The 22,960-nt window shown below is 39.6% G+C and overlaps 1 protein-coding gene across 19 annotated transcripts in view; it reads right to left on the bottom strand.

Annotated features, from left to right (window-relative positions):
- KCNMA1 (potassium calcium-activated channel subfamily M alpha 1) overlaps nt 1-22,960 on the bottom strand; it is an 879,166-nt gene that overhangs the window by 128,713 nt on the left and 727,493 nt on the right. Inside the window, exon 19 of one of the 19 annotated variants that reach the window (XM_039911560.1) lies at nt 16,072-16,245. The exons of the other annotated variants lie outside the window; for them this stretch is intronic. Within the exon in view, the coding sequence (XP_039767494.1) occupies nt 16,072-16,245 (174 nt within the window). The remainder of the gene's footprint in view (nt 1-16,071; nt 16,246-22,960) is intronic. 19 annotated transcript variants of the gene reach the window in all.

Genomic DNA, 22,960 nt, shown 5'->3' with positions numbered 1-22,960 from the left:
ACAAGTGGCAGAGCTGGGATTCGAACTCATGAGCCCTGACTCCAAAGCCCATGCTCTTTCCACTGAGCCACGCGTGAAGGATATGGGAGTTCTCAGGTCCTAGAAATTATTTAAGGATTTTTGCTTGCTTGTGTGTGTGTGTGTGTGTGTGTGTGCAGTGGGCAGGTAGAGAGAATGGGTTTTCGTTTCTGCCCAGGCAACAGGAGTTTCTGTTTGTTAGGTAACCACTCCTAATGAGTTTTCAGCATTGACATCATTCTAATTATGGGTACCGACTCTGTTTGTTTTATCTAAGAACAACTTCCCTCCCATCACCACTTTCCTTTTCCTTGCAAGAGAAAATTCACTCTTTCCTCTTTCTGGCAGTCTTCCAAGGCCCCTTGCCCCATTCACTGAAATCTGTACTCTTGGGCTCTTTCAGTGCAACAGAGATAAAGGGCTGTGGAACTATAAACATTTACCCAGTATTCCTGTCTGCTTCTTTTAATGCTTAGACTTGCTTCCTGGAGTGGCACTGAAACTGGCTCACAGTACCTTGATCTCATCTATCTCACCACAGAACTTTCGCTCATGTCCTGCTTCTGGCCTGGAACACCCTCCCTTTTCATATCTGACAGACAACTCTCTCGTCTTTCAAAACCTTATTGAAAGCACATTTCCTCCAAGAGGCCTTCCCTATGCCCTCTCTTCCTTTTCTTCTACTCCTTCCTGAATCTCTCTGACTTGCTCTCTTTAATCATCCCCTCTCCCAGCCCCACAGCGCTTATGTACACATCCATAATTTATTTATTTATATTAATGTCTGTCTTCCCCTCTAGACTGTAAGCTCAATGTAGGCAGGGAATGGGTCCATTTTATTGTTATATCATACTTTTCTAAGCTCTAGTGCAGTGCTCTGCAGACAGTAAGCGCTCAATAAATACAAGGGATTGATTGAGGGTAGTGTTAGATTGTGCTCTCTCTCACCACTCATAAGCATGTTTGGAATTCTACATTTTCTGCTTCTCTTGTGGTTGGGAAGGGTAAAGAAGGAAGCCACTGCATTTTAAGAAGTTTACAAGTTCCATTGTCTTCATCTTACTCGGACCATCTACTCAGCGTCATGCCCACCCAACCTGGAAGCAAATATTATATACATGCATCCAAGTCCTGGGCAAAAAGAGTGAGAGAGAGAGAGAGAAGGGTACCTGGCAATTATTCCAGTCCTTTAGAACTCTTATTTCTATTCTACCTGGAGCATTTGACAGGAAAATAAATTTATTTAATGCTTGAGAAAGGGATCCTGTGAAATCTGTATGGTTCATTCTTCAGAACAGAGCTCTATAAATCTAACCTTGACTCCAGCTGAAATTATTTCCTTTCTTCAACCATTCTAGCTGGCTGTTAAGTCCATCCTACATTAGACACAGGATTCAGAAGAGTGGTTTCTTGGCTTCATTTTCCAGTGCAAACTCTGCTAAATAGCACTGTTTAACACTATTATCAAGACAACATATTCTAGTCTTTAAGAATGACACTTTCCCCCCACCTTATTAAATTCCGGTTTTGTTTATTCTCTCCTAAATAGAAATTAACCTACAGATTTATGTTACATAAGAAATGTGCAGAGTATTACCTAATTTGGTGGGGAGGAATAAGGTATTTGGGAAGGAGTTTTCAAAATATTTCCCTGAATATCATTATTATAGCTATCCTTTGAATATTATTTTTTTAACAATTTTCCAATTAAAATATAGAATTTCTCCCTCTTTTTGAAATGGACATTGAACAAAACATCTTGAAATCAGTTGTACTTTTCCCTCTGCTTAAAAATTGTTAATTCACTAGTCTTTTTCTTCTCCTTCACAGGTGTACACCATTACACTCAGTCACCAGAGTAAAAGAATTGCCGAATTAACACATTTCAAATGGACAGTCGTGCCTCTCTATCTGCCTTTGGGAAAGAGAAATACTAAAGATGAAGCTACCTCACAGCCCAGGCCTGCCCGCTCTACCATGAGTTTAAACCCAGATTCTAACTGCAACGTTCTTTGTTTCAACTGGCTACTAAACCATTTTCTAACAAAGGAATGTTATGTTTAGCTTCTGTATGTATAATGTCAGAACACATTATACCTGAACAAAAAATACCTCTTTTTAAGCCTAAATGGACTTTTGGAAGATAAATAAGCTTTGGATAAAAGTGGAACTTCTCTTCATTATTGTAACACAGAGGAAATAAATACAGTTTATCTGAAAAGGTAACATACACCTCTTCACACAGACTGTACATTTGGATTATGTAGATAATCATTTAGGAGATATACATATTTCTAATGCCAAATCAGGCAAGTTCCCATAAGTATATTTTATCAGGAGAGATATGATAGTGTGTAAGTTATTTCTTAACAAAATGGAATGAATATCTCAAACCACAGAAACAAAAAAAAAAAGAAAAGAAGAGATTTACTTCAAACTATCATCCATCACTGGTAGATTATTTTATTTCTGGAAGAACAGCACCATCTGCTGTTCACAGAGTATTTGAGAACTTTTATGGCTTCTCTCCCACTTCTCAAACCAAACACACACACACACACACACACACACACACACACACAATTTCTCAGATGCTGCCACACATAGTGATTTTATGACCAGTCTGCATTTTTTTTAACACACTGGTTGCAGTTTAATAATCCTAGATTACCTGAAGCATTGGTGGTATAAAACGAATTTGACAAACTAATTTTAATATGTAAAGTACTATCAGTAATAATAATGTTGGTATTTGTTAAGCGCTTACTATGTGCAGAGCACTGTTCTAAGCGCTGGGGTAGACACAGGGGAATCAGATTGTCCCACGTGGGGCTCACAGTCTTCATCCCCATTTTACAGATGAGGTAACTGAGGCACAGAGACGTTAAGTGACTTGCCCACAGTCACACAGCTGCCAAGTGGCAGAGCCAGAATTCGAACCCATGATCTCTGACTCCAAAGCCCGTGCTCTTTCCACTGAGCCACGATCAGTCATTCATTAAGCATCCAAGTTAGTCTAAAGAAATTGCTCTCTTGTACATACAGGATACTACTGAATACTCCAACTTGATTGCTTACAGAAACATTTTTACATGCAGTTGTATGCTATTGAGAAATCAGCTAAATACATCACTATTTCCCCAAACCAAGAAACTTCCTTCACTGGAGATCAACCTATCATATTTACTGGGCACTTACTATGTGCAGAGCACTGTACTAAGCGCTTGGGAGACTATAATGTAACAGAATTAGTAGACACATTCTCCATCCATAGCTAGTTTACAGTCTGGGAAAGAGCTATTTTGCAGCCTTCTTCATTAGGAGAGTTTTTCTTAATTAAAAAAAAGTTCCTTAAACTAAAGTACTCCTTAGTAAATTCCCAAATATAACAAACACCTAAGTTATAAATAAGAATACTTCTCTAATATTATACTTGAAAAAATGACCATAGAGAAAGTATATCACTGCTACAGAGTGCCAGGTAGCATCTCCTGTCATTTTTAGGTAAATGATTGCAAAATATTGGAGGCAAAGGAACACAATAAAAAGAAGAAATGGAAATGTGATGGGCTACTCTGATTATATCTGCAAAGGAAAGTGTGAAATAAATTAATACTAAAACATTTGAAGTATATTGTAGTTTCACTGCAATTGATCTTTATGAGCAAGCAAAGTCTGGCAATATCTAAAGAGTAGAAATGAAGTGCAGCCTAGGAAATCTAGTTGTGATAACTAATGACTGCACTACTTACAAGCTGTGATTTGATCTCTATCAGAAAAAAAATGCACTGAAGGATAGATAGATGCAATGGGAATCATTATTTTTCACATGAAAGAAAGAAAAACAAAGTGGGATTCAACAAATGAAAAATGACTGCATTTCTGTTATCTTGATTGGATCTCAAACAAAAATACCATGCTGATAACATGCAAGGGCATACAAAAGGTAACACCAGGTGACTTAAGATTGTTCTATGAAAAAAGGTTGATCTCATTTCACACACATCTGATTGAAAGTTCTCTATAGTTTCTAAAAGTTCCGGAGATTAAATCTATAATGAAAAACAACAGTTTAAACAGTATCAACATTGGCTGGGTTTATTAGCATTTTCCAAGAGGAGGGAGAGGGGAATCACCTTCCTTGGAGAACTTTATGAACAAGATAGGCACTCTTTTCCTTAGACTAGCTTTTAACAAGTCTTGCCTGGAACGAGGGGAATGGATTCGATGAGTTTTGGAGGTTGCTGTTTCCCACTGTTGGGTGGCCTGGATCACAGATAGAGGTTTTATTTCCTTTATGGTATTTGATAAGTACCAAAGCACTGGGATAGACACAAGCTTAGCAGGTTGGATGTGGTCCCTGCCTAACATGGGGCTCACAGTCTTAATCCCCATTTTACAGATGAGGGAACTGAGGTATAAAGAAGTTAAGTGACTTACCCAAGGTCACACAATAGGCAAGAAGCTTAGAATTTAAGGGTTACAACCCATCCATCGCTAGGAAGGATAGTAACTGGACTGGCTGAAAGTTTACATTATAATAATGGTATTTGTTAAGTGCTTACTGTGTGCCAAGCACTCTTCTAAGTGCTGGGGTAGATACAAGGTAAGCAGGTTGCACATGGAGCTCACGGTCTTAATCTCCATTTTCCAGATGAAGTAACTGAGGCACAGAGAAGTTAAGTGATTTGCCCTAAATCACACAACTGACAAGTGGTGGAGCCGGGATTAGAACCCATGACCTCTGACTCCCATCCTGGGCTCTTTCCACTGAGCTACCATTCAGAGGTGGGAGATAGGTTTCAAATATGTTGGAGGAAGACTTTCTTTTTGTGGTGGGCAAGGAATGCTAGTGGTGGCATCATAGCCAAGCTGCAAAAGTCGTTTTTGGGTTTAACACCTCAACAACAAATCAGTACATGGAGACAAGCTGGGAACAGCAGGAGAGGCAAAAGGGCAGCAGGGAAATCAGGACAGGGTTTATGGACTGTCAAGACACTGAGCTGGGGGCTTAAACTGCCTAAATGGAGAAAATGTCAGGGCGTGTTCATGCGATGAAGATAAGGCCCAGGCAGCATTTGTAGGGTTGGTTGTGTTTTCTCTGGAGGGGATAGGGGGTGGTGAGAGGCAGGGAGCAGGGGAGGAGGGGAGGGAGAGTATACATGATTAAAGACACAGAAACCTGGATTCATAGGAAAGGGGATAAATTAAAATCAGCAGGAAACAGAGGAAAGAAGCTTGCTCAAGCCAGAAGTGCATTAGTGGGATTCTGAGGGCAAAACAGTCTCCAAAAGGAGTGGATAATCCTCCTTCTCCATAGCCCTCCTCTAAAATCCCTGGGCTTCAAAAAGCCTGAGCTGGTAGAAAGAAGAATCCATTAATATCCCCTAACTCTCTATCAAGTTCAAAGACCAAGGGTGATAGCCGATTCAAAGGGAGAAATACTGCTGGTCACTTCTGAAGGTGCAGTGTGGCCAGAGATTTAGCTAGGCGGGAATAGTGACAGCTACTAAGTGAGTTGGGTAGCTCTTAAGAAACTAATATGAGAAACTATTATGTTGCTCTGGGGAATTTCTTCAGCTCTGAGAAACAAGGAGGAAGACAATCAGTCAAAGTGGTTTTTAATCATCTCCTGGGGTATATAAAATTTCCCATGTATTGTATATAACTTAGAACATAGTTCTGGACACTGCTCAGGAAAACCTAATTTTTCCCTGGGTGGTATTTTGGTAGATTAAACTAGTTGGGAATGGTCAATTTCCACGGAGGATAAGGCAACGGTTTCACATTTAAACAACAGCAGGAGAGACTAGGTAAGACTTAAAGAAGAACTCAGTGAGGGTTAAACATGGGAATGGTTACTAAGAGAAGCTGAGCAATCTTCATGCTTGGAGGCTAAGGCAAAAACACTGTCTAATGAAGACTGTTTAGATGCAATCTTTCCTGGAGTGAGAGAAAGGAAGGGCCAGTGGGTGAGTGGGTGTTGGGGGTGGGAGGAAGATAACTGAATCCTCAAGAAAAGTGACTAGCCAATTTCTCTGTTTTGAGCTCCATTTCAGAGTTGGAATGGATGAGGTACCTTGCCATCCACAACTGAGGTGAAGAAAGACTGAGGCAACATTTGCCCAGGGGAAAAAAATCATGCAACCATGAGCTTGGAGTTATCAGATAAAGGACACTGTGGGTCACAGGTGAAAAAAAGACTGTTCCTCAGAACAGACCATAACAGATCTTTCAGGAGCTAACAGAAGATGTACTGTGCAGCCTTTAAGATTACAAGGAACTCCTTCCCAGGAAGATTTCCTTACTCTTCAGTAACAATGAACACAAATTTGGTCTGAGGGGGATTATAAGGGTGGTGTTAAACCTAACAGATCCTGGTTATGCAATTCCCTCCAGATCCCTCCTAGCACTTACATAGCATCTGCATTCATAAACCCATCAAAGAACAGTGGGAGAATCCAGCATCTAAACACACACACATACTAAGTACATTCAAAGTAATTGTATGTTGTGTGCCCTCTTGTTACTTGTGCTTTATGTTTAATAGTACATTTATCTAGTAATCCCATTAGAATATCAGCTGATCAAGGACTTCATCCTTGTCTTGCCTTACCTCAGTACTCACCAATCTTCATTTTAATTGTATTTTCTATCACATGATACTGCTCATCACACCCTGGGAAACTATCATTTTTATTGGCATGGGTAATAGTGTCATTCCACTAGTCCCAATTAAATGTCTTCTTTCGTTTATGAGTATTGGTTTTTAGAATAACTCTCATTTAAGCTCATGCAATGTATTAATGGCAGCATTGCAAATCTGAAATAGTCAGCCCCAATTAACATTTATTGGGCATCCACTAGGTGAAGGCATTAACACCCTGAACTAGCTGCCTGTCTTCACAGGCAAGAGTATCTGCCCAAATGTAGGCTTCATCCAATCTTTCTGGAATTGAAGTGACAACCAGAAAATGACACTGACATATAGTCATGATACTTGGTATAGAGGATAGCCACTCTTCATGTATACAAAGTGGATGGGTCATTTCAGTTACCAAATAATTAACAATTCCTAGCATGCTGCCAATCTCCTCTCTTCCAGTTTACCTGTCAGTGCTTTTTTCCAACTTTCTCCTGATAAGGGAGAGTAGATTTCACATCATTTTCCCATGAATGTCACTTTGCCCTTTCCTAGCTTAAATTCAAGTGCTATCCACATCAACATTGTTAGTATTATCATTTTATTGTTGTGGTGATCCCTTTACTGTTTCTCCCATCTTCCCATTTAATAGCTCTAGTATCACTATGCTTTAAAGCACCATACCAGACATCCTCTGAATTGGACACACCGCCATTTATGAGGCCACTTCTAATTTCACAACCTGACTTTCAAATATCTCACAAGAATGATCAGAGCCAAACAATTTTCTTTGCACGTGTATACATATCCTTATATGCTATTACTCCCCACTTAGAGTTTAGTGTCTATCTTCTCTACTATACTAATTTCCTTGAGGGCAGGGATAAGTTTGCTACTAACTCTATTATATTCTGCATAACGTAAGCACTCATTAAATACTATTGATTGATAAAAATAAAATTTCAACTGTAAAAAATCCATAAGGCCCTTTACTCAATGTTTTGCTAATATTCATTCATAATGTGTGCTATTATATATATAAATTTGCATACATATTTTATATATGAGCTGAGTCCAGGACTATGTTCTAAGTTATATACAATACATGGGAAATTTTATATAACCCAGGAGATGATTAAAAACCACTTTGACTGATTTTCTTCCTCCTTGTTTCTCATAAAACTATCAGAGATGTTTTATGCCATAAATTTCTTACTTGACACATTTTCAGCAGTACCATATTCAGAAGTTCTATCAATATTTATTTTAGTTATTACAGATGTATTTAGGTCAAACGTACAGGATGATAGCATTCAGGGTCCTACTAGAACCCCTTTTGGGTGTCATAATTGCTTTAATTAATCTTCTGGTATCCCCTAATTTTCCATGATTTTTCAAAAGTAATAACAGTTGCTCAATACATGCAAAGCTCTTTCCCTATTCCCTTAACAGATTTTTGGTTCGGTACTTTTGTCTGAATGCACTTCCACCTTCTCTTCCACAAGTTTTACCCTTGTTCTTGGCATGTTGGGTCATTTGGGCTGCAGGATATTTCTTTAATGTTTCCTCTCTCCCTTGTCCCAACAGACGAGAGATCTGCCTATCAAGTTTTCAGTTTTTCAGTTTGAACCCAAGAAGTTGCTCCAAATTTGCCTGAAAATTGAGTCTCTCTTTGGAGACGCAATCCAATTGGCCTAATTCAGTCCTCATAGATGTTCTCATGATCTGTAACTCTGAAAGATGTTTCACTGGCACTTCTTTCAGATGATCTCAGAATAACCATTTGCTTTCTTCATTCTCTTTTGTCTGTAAAACCCCTTTATGCTAGGTAAAATTTGTCTCTACCGAATCCCAGAATGATCCTTGATTGGGTCAAGTCTTTTATTCCAGTTGTCATTTTTCTGCCTCTCCCAAAGCATTTCTATGCTGCCTGTTGCATTCAGGGGATTAAATGGAAGCATTAAATTACAGTTTTCCCCTAGGTCTACCACCAGGAGAGGAAAGGAGAGGAACCTCTCTGCTGGAGAGATTTTAGGCCATTTGAACTGGGATGGATGAGAGTTTAGAGAAGAAAAGTACATTTGAGACAGAGTAACATTCGAAAGATCTAAATCAAATTTTTAAGGGAGGTTTTCCAGAGACTGGAATGGGAAGAAATACTTCAGCATTTTTACCAATTACTGAGCACCTTCATTATGGCTGAGCCATCACTGTTGAAAGCAACCAATCTTCTGAAGATTGAGGAAATGTTTAATTAGTCACTCCTTTCTTGTCAAGGGCAGTTGGCCTTAAGGGAATAGCTTTGCTGGTTGTCAATGACCTAAAAAGCTTTCTGAGTGGTTGAGCCTGTTCCACCTGTTGAAGTAGGAGATTGTTCCTAAATATCGATAAGACCTAAACTTTAATTAGACTATTGCTGCAGTAGAACCATTCTCACTCTGAGATGCTGTCTTTCATACTGAGCAAAAGCTCCCATTCATAGGTAATGGAGAATTAACAGGACTATTCCACAGGGTGCCACTGGACGATGACCACCACTTATCTCCACTCTAGCTTACAAGTACACAAAATGTCAGTGAAATGAAGACAGACTCACACTTAAAGCAACCAAGTTTTGAGGATGGAAAAGAAATAAAGAAACAAAAATTACAGTATGATACTCAGAAATGCCACATGATTTCGAGGTTTTTGTGTGATGAAACTTCTCAGGAAATATGTTTTGCATTTCAAGTGGAGTAGAAAAAATGGTTGAAGACGGCAGTGGATTTCAACTGAATAGGATAAGAACAGTTTTTCCACAGATCTAAGAAGATGTACAGTCTCTCTGTGATAGGAAGAAGGGACAAGTCTCTTTTCCAAATTCAGGGACTCAAAGACTTATACATATAATTCCCATTAGCCCAAACTGTGGCTACTCCATTACTAGAGTCTGGGCTCTGATATTAGGCTCATCTTTGAGTCCTCTACACTGGGTATTTGCATAATTCTTCTAAAGTTTGCTAATTCTAATTGTTTTTAGAAGGGATTAGAAACTAGCTCCATTCTGCACCCTCACAGGAACTTAAATATATGTGCGAGTGTGTGTGTGTGTGTGTGTGTATGTGTGTGTGGGTGCGTGAATACACACACCCATACCCACACCCACAAATATATATGTAAGGACATATTGGATAAAGAGAGACAGGGAGGGAGGTTCTGGGATAGAGAGCATTAACAGCCTTGGGGACAGTGACCGCTCTTTGGCTGGAAGCCAGCACTTGGAGTTCTTTTTGTAATTCCCAACACAATGAAGTGAAAATGTCTTTTAAGTTTTCATAATTAAATATGCATCACAATGGGCTGTTAGGTCCATTTAGGAATATGTACAGATAGAATTCTGCTGTCTTCAAGGCTAACAAAGTTTGAAAATTTTTTCACACACCATTTGTATTTTTGAACTTTTCCTCATTTCTGGTGATTACAATAAAGCGTAAATGTTCTGATACTACTTTAGACAATTGCCCACAATTTCCCTCATATTAATTGTGCTTAGTTTATATTTAGATGGTGGAAACATTTGCAGGAAAGTTCAGATGTAGACTTAAAGAGGGGAGCACTTTTCCAGTGGACCTCATTAGGGCTAAATCTCCTTTTTAACCCATCCATAAATTGCCCTGTTTATTTTTTCAACAATACTTTCAATAGAAGACACACTGAGGCACAAATCATCATTCTGTGCCAAGATCACATGGGACTGGGTCAAATGGAAGTCGGAATTCTCTGGGCTGATCCCACTGTTTTGCCTATGAACCTCCTGGCAATATTTTAAATCTATGAAGCTAAATTACAAATGTCTCTGCTCACACTGGTAAAGTATCACATCGAAATAATCTGTACCATATGAAGAGGGAGACTATGGGATTATTAAGAACAGGGGAACGAGGGATCAGCTGCTAATTTCAGTCTGGATGTAATCGGATGCCAGAGCCAGATAATGCTTGTGCCTGTGAGCCAGGCGAGGGTTTCTAGAAGAGCTTTACACCATTATTGGTCTGATACTAATTTGAGACCATGCCCAAACACATTACAACAAATTAGCTGCAGATCCGAGATGGCGATCAACACGGGGGTCTTTCCTAAGCAGGGTCCCGGGGACATCCCCGCCTAAATGTGCTGCTCGCTCCCACAGCTGTTTCTAAAAGCTTCTTCCCAGAGGCACATTTAGAACTAAATTAAATGCAACTTTGACTTAATTAACGTTTTAAATGATAATGAATACAACGCAGATTCATAAGAGGCATTTATATTGTGTTGTAAAATTGATAAAAATTTAATAACTCTTTGTTAATAAGTTATGTCTCTCCAGACCCATAAAGCCTAAGGCACTGAAACCTCCAGTCTGGGGTCTAATCTCAGCTCCCAGTACAGGTGGAACAGGGAAGCGGGAGACTGACTTGACATTTGCTCTAAGCTTGCTGTGGATCAAGCCTCTGCTTGTTCATCACTACTTTATTTCATATAGTAAAGGTCAGAATTTGGGCTCAGGGCAGAGCTGTGACAGAAATACTCAGAGGAAAACCAAGTTGGTCCTGGCATCTGTCGCTTGAGATCGTGGGGGAAGAGCACGGATGGAGAGCTAACTGGCTAGCATCTGTCCTACACCAAGGAGGTAACAAGAAGAATCTGCTGCCTGGTGGTAAGGAACTGTCAGGACGAGTTCCGTGACAACCAGCAACATCCAGGAACTGCAAATGCAAACATAATTTCCATGTCACCTTGCATGATTCGGGCTGTTTAACTCACTCTTTGGGATCCAGGCAGCATCTTTGTGGACTCCAACCTCTCATCAAGGCAAGTCACTCACCAATCACTTCCTCCTATCCCTGGAAAGACACACTACTGAGAACCACAAGCCTGAAGGCCCACAATAACCTCCTGCTCGTTTTCCATCCTGCCTTGCTTCATCCTCTGACCCTAAAACTTTTTCCAATGGGCCTGCTGCTAAATTTAGCAACATCTATGCCCTGGGCTAAGGGCACTCCATATTCACTTTTCTTCTCTCTAAACTGTAAACTTATTATGGGCAGGGAATATGTCTCCTAATTCTGTTATATTGTACTTTCCCTAGTGCTTAGTACAGTGTTCTGCACATAGTAAGCCCTCAATAAATATCACCGATTGGTGTAGTGGATAGAGCGCGAGCCTAGGAGTCAGGAGGTCATGGGTTCTAATCCTGACTCCAGCACTTGCCTGATGTGTGACCATGTGAGAGTCACTTTAGTTCTCTGTGCCTCAGTTGTCTCATCTATAAAATGGGGATTGAGACTGTGTGTCCCACATGGGACAGGGCTGTGTCCAACCCGATTTGCTTGTATCCATCCCAACGCTTATTATACTACCTGGCACATAGTAAATGCTTAGCAGATATCACTATTATTATTATTATTATTATTATTTCAGTCATCATTATTTCAGAAAGGCAAGTGACTTTCTGACCTACCCACTGATCATTTTCTCACACCAACTCACTTGGAAAGATGCCTGCATCGTTATTTTTTTTTATATTCAGGTAGGTTGAGTGCTCCGATATGTTTCCTCCCTCTCAGTATTTTCCTAGTCCACTAGAAACAGATGCAGACATATTCATTTTTACTGAAATGCCATTTTCTCATATCCTCTATTTCTCCAGAAAACAAACTGAAATCATTTAGATTTCAGAAATAGGAGGAAGAGCAGAGTGATTGTGCTGCTGACAGAAAGGCTAAACGTTTGTAATGGCAAGGATTTGCCTTTTTCTGTTCTGTCACTGATTTGGGGGAGGTGGAGAATGGACATTTCAATACAGTCCGAGACGGGCTTTATATGCTTGTATATAGTGTCTATGTGAGTGCTTGAGCCTAACCGAATATGTTCGCGTGCAGGTAAAATGAAAGAGACCAGGCCAACTAATGAGACTGCCCTCCTGGAATGTGATGAATTAAATGGATTAGGGCTTGCTTTAGGAATGGAACCTGGGATCTTGGAATCTGTGGTTCTCCCACAGTAATCCATAAGACAGTAGATAATAATTAGGGGTGGTTTATGTTTGAGCGTAGTTTAATATGCTAAATTTCACTTCAGTTGGCTCTGTGGCACTGTCAGCCTAGGTGTGTCTCAGCAGACTAAGTTTCCAGTGTCACTGTCTCCTTGGTCACTGCCCTGCTGAGTTTGCCTACTTCAAAATGAAATTTGTTTGTTTGGTGATTTTAGCTTTGTTAACAATCTATTAGTACCCAACATCACAGCTATCAAAAACCTGATTTTAGGGAAGTTGCTTCTGTTTATTATTTGATAGGACTTTAGATCATATTAAGTTGACAGACTCTATACTCTGCCTTCAATCTTATCACACTGGATTTATCCCCTTCACTGAACTTTTTCAAACGTCGCTGGCAGGAAACCCAATGCCAGAAACAAAAGTAGTGTACAATTTAAAATTAGCTACACCACTTTGCAAAAGGATGTACGTAATCATCTAAGCCTAATCTCTAGTAAAGAGAAACCCTGGCATGAGTTATACTCGTTTTCTAACTCCAACTATTTCAAGTTAAAGTCTGAAGATTGGCTTTTCTTCTTCCAGATGAATCATTTGTTTACTTGGCAATGCTGGATGTGTGTGACAAACACCACGTGACTTGTCTCAGCAGGTTTGAATCATTATGGCTATTATTGCATCACTATACAATCACTTTAATTGCTCCTTTCTATTAGACTTAATGAAAAGCCATCAAGTAGGACTGAGGTAATACTAACCCACTCAAACCCAGAAAGGATGGGCCATTTTACACAACTGAATTGGAAAAAATGGAGCTGATTATTCCTGCAGGGCTTTTAAAATTAAATAAACTTTGATAGGTCACTGTACATAGAAATTACAGTTAACTGTAAAAAGGCTCGGGTCACAGATGTAAATGACACATCCATCTTTTCGGAGAACTCTCCATCCTGCCGAGGAATGGAAAAAAGTAGATCATCCTTAATCAAAAGGTTATTCTAACTTACTCTTACCTATTGTACTTGAGAAAATGTACAATTCTGTACTACACATAAATTCATTCACAAGGAAATCTGTAGAAGACACCTGGTTAGCAGCCTCAAAAAGGAAATTGGTGTTCAGTATTTCCACAAAGATGTATCTAAACCAGGGCAAATTTCTGTAAGCATCAAACTTTCATGAATATTTATAATTTTAATGCTTCTTTACTCCTTTCTGAAGCATCCTCTTCACCCAGTTCAAAAAGGCTCACATAATGGTCTGTGTTTCTATTTACCTTGAAAATGAAAAGCCCCATCCTTTTAAAGAAAAAGAAAGGAAAAAAATGCATTAAACCATCTTAGAAGCACACTAGTCCAACTGGGAAACTGCAACCAAAGCAAGCCCCGTAATAGTATAATGACCTTTAATGAGTGTCTGGGGAAACAATACAGTCGTAGCATAAAAGACAAAGGGCAAAATCCATCACGGCTGCACTGACACTAATTTAAAATGATTTTCAGAACAACTAAAGAATGTAAGAGAGGTAATCTGATCCACCCATCTGACCTCACTTTGATTCAAGGGCCCTTTCCCTGCCATTTCTAATTGTCAAACACTCTACATTTCACATCTGCTCATATTTAATGAAAAGCCCACTCTCACCACCATTCTTTGAGTCAACTAGCTCTGTCAAGATGGGCATCATCCAGCCCCCACTGCATCGCTAGGGAAACACAGTGATTTCTATTGAAGCTCTGCCAGTGGAATTCTGCATGGATATATATTTTTTTTAATTGGAAAAGAAAGGCTCATGTGGATTGGGAAAGGAGCTTGAATTGGTATTGATTTTTCTTACTTATTATTAACGGTCAAAGGTGAGTGGTCTCACACAGGGAAGAATGAAACCTGTTTTCATTTGATGGAGTGATGACGGAGGGAAGCCAGTCAAACCAAGGATTCAAAAAATCCTCCAGGCTGTCAATACCAGTTACGCCTTGAAATGGAATGCCCTGAGAAGCAGCGTTGCCTAGTAGAGCACGGGCCTGGGAGTCCAAAGGATCTGTGTCCTAATTCTGGCACTGCCACTTGTCTGCTGTGTGATCATGGTCAAGTCAACTGACTTCTCTATACCTCAGTTACCTCATCTGTGAAATGGGGATTCGACTTGCGGGACATGGACTCTGTTCAACCTGATTAGCCTGTATCTAAACCAGGGATCAGTACAGTATCTGGCACAGAGTAAGTGCTTAACAAATAGCATTAAAAAATGAAAAAAACAAAAGACCAAAAATCCACTCAGATCTCCCTGTTGTACTACTAGGGACCATGCTATTAGAACTGGGATGCTTTGGACTGAATGGCCAATACAATCCACAACACTTTCCCCATTTCCCCTTCCCTGCACCACTAAGACAATACTGCAACTGTTCAAATTAAGGTCAGCCCCTAGTAGTACGTATACTAGTACGTGTGGATGGGGGAGATTTCATTCGCTGCCATTTCCCAGTGGACGGTATCCCACTTTATGGTTTGGGTTACCAGCTCAATTCACCATCTTGAGATATGCTTTTCATTTCTACAGGGTTCAAGATCAGTAATTTGACACAAAGAGAGTCTTATTATAATGCTAGTATACATATGCAAAAATGAAAAAAAAAAATCGGCTCCCTAGTGGGAGAGCCCATGGAGGAGTTAGGCCATTACGTATGGTCCACACTTAGTAAGTTGCTGAGTTTGAAGCAAAGCCTAGGCATGGAGCTTTCTGATAATTGAGAGGTTCCTGAAAATTTGAAATGTTAGAGCCTAGTTCTTCCAAGGTGGTAACTGAACTAACCTCCTACCTGACCCTGGTTGACATGGAGTAAGAGAGTTCTTCCATCAGGAGAATGAATGAATCTTAAAGAGCTAAAAATCACACAAGGAAAAAAGTGACCAGGTCAAATAGAGCTCCAGTTCCAAGCAGCATCCGTTATTAAAAATTCCCTTCAATCCCAGAGCTAGCAAATTTCTTCCTGCTACATTTGTGCCTGCACCGTTACTGATCATTAAGCTGGAAATACACAGATTTCAGCCCAGAATATTTGCATTCTTCACCATAGGTAAAGCATTAACTCTACCATTCGATTGCCATTTATAGGTATGAAATAAATCAGACATCACCAAACTGTACTATCAATGCCTTGCATATTACCACAAAAACACGCTGGTTCAGAAGCACACAGAGCCAAATAATGAGTCACAAAAATTTGCAAGGAGACATCCACAAAATATAGAAATACAGAACTGGATAAAACACTACTACTTTAGGCAAAGCATCAGCCCGATCGACTCGAGGAACCACAGGGTACGACACAAGACGGGATGAGACCACAGACATCACAGACATGGAACAGCATGTGTCGGTGTTAAAACTTACAGGCACGTAAACTGGTGGAGCAATCATTAACAGAGACAGAAGAAAGTGGGAAGGCTCTCTCAAGGGTGTCCATGTTACTATGCACACTGCCTGACATGCAAGAGCAGTCACGCTCAGAACGTCCGCAATCAAAACAACATGCCAGTTTCATTCTCTTGTAGATGGACATCTTGGCTATAACCATGTGTTGGATGGGAGGAGAGGAAGAGCAGCAGGTTAATGGCAAGGTTATATACAACAAGGCAGCTGGAAGGTAATTTGAGGGATTTAATACAGGCCTTAGTTTATGTTAACAGTCTTGACCCAGGAAAAAACAAAATGAAACAAAAAAAAATGCACTGTGATTATCGATAACAGTTTGGCTGTACATCAAAAGCACGGGAAAAGATAAATTGTCTCTATACTCCTCAAGGCTTCTTTTTGTGAGGTAAAGTGGGTGATCACAAGCAAAGGGAATTGCTGATTACAATCAGGATTTGGATGAAACGAAGCACAAATTAAAGACGGAAAATCTGAGCAATATTTCTTTTCCCCTTGGAGTGATTACTACAGAAGGTAAAATATGCACCCAGGCCAATCGATTAAAATTGTTCAAGTATAAGAAATGATTGTTGCAGAATGCAAAAGTTCTCTTTTATATCACCGTTTCCACTTCCACCTATTCCTTAGTGTTAAACTGTGTCTGAGATTTTTTTTTAATTGAAAAATTAGATGCAATGCAATTACATGTTGATATAGAAGCTGAAGATGTCTTCACTGAACTTCATGAAAAAGAGTATACATGATGCTGTCAGGAGTTGAAATTTTCTCGACAGAACAAACATCCATTTCTGTCCATATAAGAAAGGCAGCTACTATTGGCCAATTCTGCATGTTTGACATTAAGGCAGTTTGCAGGAGAGGTATCACCAGAAAATTCTAAGATGTTGGTTCACTGGAATGTGCTGAACCGTTCATGGGTGTCATTTGTGCTTCAAGCTGAAGGAGTTTGAAAACCATATCCACTTTACCAAGAGACAATCCTGATAGCAATCAATTGATATATTTTGGAGGGCTGTGAGGAGGGGTGAAGGGGGATAAGAGGGAGGTAGAGGAAATTTCCCAAATTAACAAAACTCCGATTCCAAGAAATCAACATCTCCAATGAGATGAGTGAAGAAATGATTTAGGGAGCATTTCATCTGCATCGACTACAAATGGAAACATAATTGATTAACTACCTGGATATATCACTCTGATGCTCCACGACCCTTCTCTGTAATTCAGCAATCCAATCATATTTAAATGCAAACATGAGAGGCTCTTTGCTTCTTGTTTCTGATGTTGTGTTTTACAAACGTTACTGAGAATGGCTTTAACATGAACTGGCCTGGTTCTCTGGGCACAGAGAACAGGGTTTCTTGTTCAAGACTTACCAGTCAAAAGCAAACCCTTCAAGAGGCCACAGGAGCCATCCTTCAGTATATTGCTTCAGTTAGAAATGGTCTTTTTCTCATAGAATGGTGGCTGTGTTATTTTAAAATATGGCTCGTGGTTTTGCCATCTTTGAATGCTACAGTCACCAGGAAGAGGGTTTTAAATCTCTCAAATGGGTCAAGTCCTGTTCTAAGGCCTTTATGACTTGCCATACAGTATATTTGTCAAGCAGGGGTAACATTATGATTGTGAAAAACAGGCACTGGGGGAGATGAATGAGTGATCTCTTCAGCAGCAACTCCATTCCTCTAAAACTTTGCTCACATTTCCAGTGGCATGTTCTTTTAGAATCTTAGCCAAGTTATCTTACAGCTGTTCAGATATATCATCATGCAGCATCACCGCGTTCACTGCATGGTATATCATTCCTCTCACTTTAGCTTTTAGGAAAAAGGTTCCTCTTGTGCCTTTGAACCAAAGGAAGCAGAAAGAGCATTTTGTGAATGCTCGTCTTTCTCCTTTTAGCAACGCGCACCAGAGATGGAGCATTTGTGGGGAAGGGCATCTTTAAACAAACGTACAGACATTACTCATTCAGCCTTTTCTTACATTTCCAGAAAAGGATTGTATTGGGCATGCAAGCATAGAACTGACGGATAAGAAGTTTGATTATTTTTTTTTTTTACAGAATCCAAATTTGTTATAATGATCCAAACAATATATGACTAGCTAGCCAGCTAATGACAGCGAGATTTGCTACTTGTTCTTTTCATCATAATTCAGCACGGTTGAGGCAATGCAACAGTTTTTTTGTAAAATTTCCTCAGAAAGACACGCTGCCTCATGATTGGCCCAGGACTCCACCATTTACTACTACTGTCCCTCCATTTCTTCTAGTGCTACTCTGTTTTGATTTTGGAGATTGTCTTGAGGCCAACAAAGAGGCAGTGAGTAGAGAGAGGAGAAATGCTGGTGAAAGGAACAAGGATGGCAAATTCTTTAATGCTGCTGTGAATCAGGTGGACATGCTGATTTCAGGCTTTCCTGGGGCTAATGGAGCTGTGCTTCACACAAGCCATGGGCCATGACTCCATGGGGTCATTCTTGTTCATGTTAGCTGGGCCCTGGGCTTTCAACATTCACTGACACAGATTTAGGGAAGAAAGGGAATTTTTCCATTGGAAAATTATTTAAAAGAGGAAAAAAGAAAGCCGGCTTTTCACAGACATGTCAGCTATATCAAGAATCGCAAGAAAAAGAAAGAATGACTTTGTTTTTGCTGTCAAAACTGCTGTTGTGAAAGATTTTGAAAAATCAAATGCTGTGGTGGAACAGAGTGCCCCCCAAATTTTGTAATGTTATGTTGTTGGTTAGTAATAGTCACTGGTTTTCATTTCCATGCTGCCATTTTTTGTCAATGTACAATAATAGAATATGACACATGTATAAAAAATACCATCTCTAAGGGTTAGGACCGATGGTGGGGGTGGAATAACTTTTGGAACTATTTTCATCAGAATTAAACCAAATGAAGTGGGCAATTTAAACCTCCTTCCCAATAAAGGGATTCAGAATGAAGCACAATTTTAAACCGAAGTCTTTCAGGGACTGTTTTTAACTATTATTGTTGGTTGTTCTGGAGACCATGCAGCATTTAGAGCTTTCATATTGTTAGCATGCAGGAAACAGGCTCTATCCTGGTAATTTTAAGCAGCAAAAGTGCTCGGCTAGAAGATAATTAACCATTAAATAAGCAGTCTCATATCAAAGCAAAATATTCTTTATAAAGGAAAACATGCTATTACTGTTTCATTCCTTTCTCAGTCATTTAACATTCATACCAAATATAATATTGAAATTAAAAAGATGAGAACATGAGATATTAGTAGGAATGATACGTGAGAGGACCAAGGACAAGACATAAATGGTTAAAGATGTTTCGGGCACAGACGTAATTTCTAATTGTCAAAACCTCCGCAAATGCCACTACAAAATGATCATCAGCAGGGAGATTGGGGCTCCCTTCATGATCTTTGGGAAGACTATAAATCATCAACCCAAGTTCAGTTATTCATGGCCTGATATTATTTTACCTATTTCTGACAAATCACCCTCAGAACAGAGCTGTCTGGCCTAGCAAACAGTTGTTCAGTCATCAGTTGGGGTGAAAAAAAAAATAAAAGCACCACATTTTACTCTTTACATTATTTAACAGATAATTTCAATTGCCTTTTGATGGCAAAAATACCAAGATGTTTAGAGCAGGGGCAGCAGAGTGCAGTTCCTATGGAGAATAACTACATTCTTAAAATGTTAAGGCTGGTATGGCACTTAACTAGAGAAGGCTACTTCAAGTCTCAATTTGTTCTGACTCTCACCACCACCTTCTTGGTGAGTGTCTATCATTGTCACATCACAGCTGAGTGTATAGCTGATTTGTAAATGGCTCTCTACGGAGAGCTTCAAAGACTGGCGATCCAGCTGAAGGGAAAGAGAGGCAAGTTCTGATATTAAGGTGCCATTTACAATTCAGAAGTACCTACTCAGAAGCGAAGGGCAATTTGGAAAGATTCAGATTTCACTGAGAAGCAGCAGTTCCAGAACTACTGCAGGCAGGACCGTCTACTTCTCTCTCCTCTGTTGATTGTTTTTTTTGTAACCATTTGCCCATGGGTCCCTCCAACGTCCCTAGACCCTTCCACTCAGAAAATAACTTTTCCTGTACTGTGGTAGGAAAATATGCCGTAGATCTATGAGGACACCTAGTGGATTGCCGCTGTACAGAGGCTAGTGAAGGAAAACTTAGGTGAAAAGATAATTCGATAGTGAAGAGGGCCCAATTCTCAAAATTGAAACGGGCAGTGTCATTTCAATTCTCTAAGGTCTCATCATTATGGTGGAAATCTTATGGCAGTGAAGAGGCCTTTAGGAGGAAATGATGGCAGAGAGCCACAACCGGCACTTGAGATAAGCCGGATCATGCTCTTTTGGCAAAGTTGATGCACACCAGCCTAAAAGACCAAAAGAATTCTTCCACAGTGAAGTTTTAGCTTCCTTTGAAAATAAAGTGGTAGCAACTGGTTTTCTTTTAGAAGAATAAGCCAACCTATATCCCTATTACTTTATAATTCCAGGCCCAACAGGTGTACTTTTCAAGGAACTTTCAAGGGGAAGCAGCGTGGCTCAGTGGAGAGAGCCTGGGCTTCGGAGTCAGAGGTCATGGGTTTGACTCCCGGCTCTGCCACTTGTCAGCTGTGTGACTGTGGGCAAGTCACTTAACTTCTCTGTGCCTCAGTTACCTCATCTGTAAAATGGGGATTAACTGTGAGCCTCACGTGGGACAACCTGATTACCCCATATCTCCCCCAGCGCTTAGAACAGTGCTCTGCACATAGTAAGCGCTTAACAAATACCAACATTATTATTATTATTATTACATGAAGTTTGGGGTGCTGGGTCCCAGGCTATCTGTCTAGATTCATCAGATACCCTTGAAATTCAGTCAACAGGGAGTAGATGCAGTAGTTGGAAAAAAGAATCAGTGGCAGATGCTAACATGTAGAACAGGCTGGTCACTTTCTGACTTGGGATCTTTTTAAACTTTCCCTCCACACAATAAAATGACTTTGCCAGGAAAATTCATTACAGTTTTCTAATAGCAAGTATCTAGTTTTGATGAAAGTATTAGCAAAATGAAGAAAATCCAGCCTGAGGATAGGTGTTTTCAGTTCTGACTGAAATTTACACAATCTCTTGGAAATATTTCATATATTTTCCATTGAGAAAATGAAAACTTGGTAAAAATGACCCATCCAGATTCAGAATTTCCTCACCAGTGCTATTTTATGTTGAACTTTTGCACTCCTAGGTTACAGTTAATTATTGCCTAAATCTTTCACATTGAGAGGCATTCTCTATAAAATATTTATACAAATTTTCTGACAATGTGGATGGCATGTCTTGTAAGAAGCATCTGCCCGCTGCATTGGGAAATTAAATTGTCAGCCAATTTCCAACCAATTTCCAATTACAGAAACTTAATTTCCTGGGTGGTGAGAAGAGCAGAGTTGATCTTTCACATATCAGGTGAAGTTTGCCAACTGGACAGATTGAAAAATAAACTAGATGTCTCCAAGAAGAATTAACACATAGAAAAGTACTCTACTTTTTTCAGTCTGTACTCTCACTTTAAATTTCCATTATCTCAAAATCTAAAGGATTATTTACCACCGTAGCCAAGGAAGTGGTTACTTTATAGTGAATAGTAGCTAAAATTAGAAATTAAGATAAAATATTCACCGACACTTCCATGATTAAACTTTGGCTTGATGTGCTACCTGGAGAGAGAGTATTAATTTATTCAGGCTCTAAAAACTAGGCATGATGTCTTCCCTTATCTAGTCATCTATCATTAACATCTAAGGGAGGAGGAAGCTCCTCAAAGTGCTTTTCCAAGAACCGAAAGCAGGATTAATGAAATCTGAATAAAGTTCTAGACTGTAAATTCCTTGTGGGCAGGGAACACGTCTACCAATTCTGTTATAATGTACTCTTCCCACTGCTTAGTATGGTGCTCTGCATACAATAAAGGCTCAATAAATATGATTCTTAGGTCGACTGAGTTAGTTGGTGGCTACTAGTGTGTTTTCTTTCATTCCCAAAGATAAATGTGGAGCGAAAGCAGGTAAATATGGAAGCTGAAAGATGTTTCTCAAATTGATGCCTTGGAGGTTTTACCTTGTGTGGGGATAGTGTTCAGTGAATAGTGTCAAATGTTATGATTCCAAAGAATGTGGGGTAGGCCATGTGCAAGTGAAGCATCTGATGAAAACCAAAAACTCTGGCCCAGGTAAAAAAATCTATTCAGAATTCAGCTACTACATCATTCTTCCTCCATCCCTTGGGAAGTTGCCTGGTCATACTTACCAATACTACTCTGAAGAAATTAAAACAGAATCAGTTAAATATGCTCAGAAAATCTTGGCTACTTATCCAATGCAAAGCTTAGCTAGACTTCATTTTCTGAGAGTGCTTTTCCAGTAGAATTCTACACATCTTGTTGAAGGCCAGTAGCCCATCAGGAAAGCAGAATTGCTTCAGCTGTTCCATAAAGGTGTGGGTCTGTAAATCGAGAATTGAGGTAGACTTTTTCTGGCTGTGTGACCTTGGACAAGTCACTTAACTTCTCCGAGCCTCAGTTTCCTCATCTATAAAATAGGGATTCAGTACTTGTTCTTTATCCTACTTAGACTGTGAGCACCATGGGGGTCAGGTACTGTCTCTGACTAGATTATTTTATATGTATCCCAGTGCTTAGAAAGGATAGTGCTTGGAAGACAGTGCTTCATAATATTATTATTATTGTTATTTACTATTATTATTCTAGGTCAACAAGTCACTATGGGGGGTAAATTCACTCAGTTGAGCCTCCTGAGTACTACTTATGGCCACAGAATTTTTTTTTTCAATAGTA

Source organism: Ornithorhynchus anatinus, chromosome 3 (assembly GCF_004115215.2).
Source record: "Ornithorhynchus anatinus isolate Pmale09 chromosome 3, mOrnAna1.pri.v4, whole genome shotgun sequence".
NCBI classification, from domain to species: Eukaryota; Metazoa; Chordata; class Mammalia; order Monotremata; family Ornithorhynchidae; genus Ornithorhynchus; species Ornithorhynchus anatinus.
This window is presented reverse-complemented; position numbering and strand designations above follow the sequence as displayed.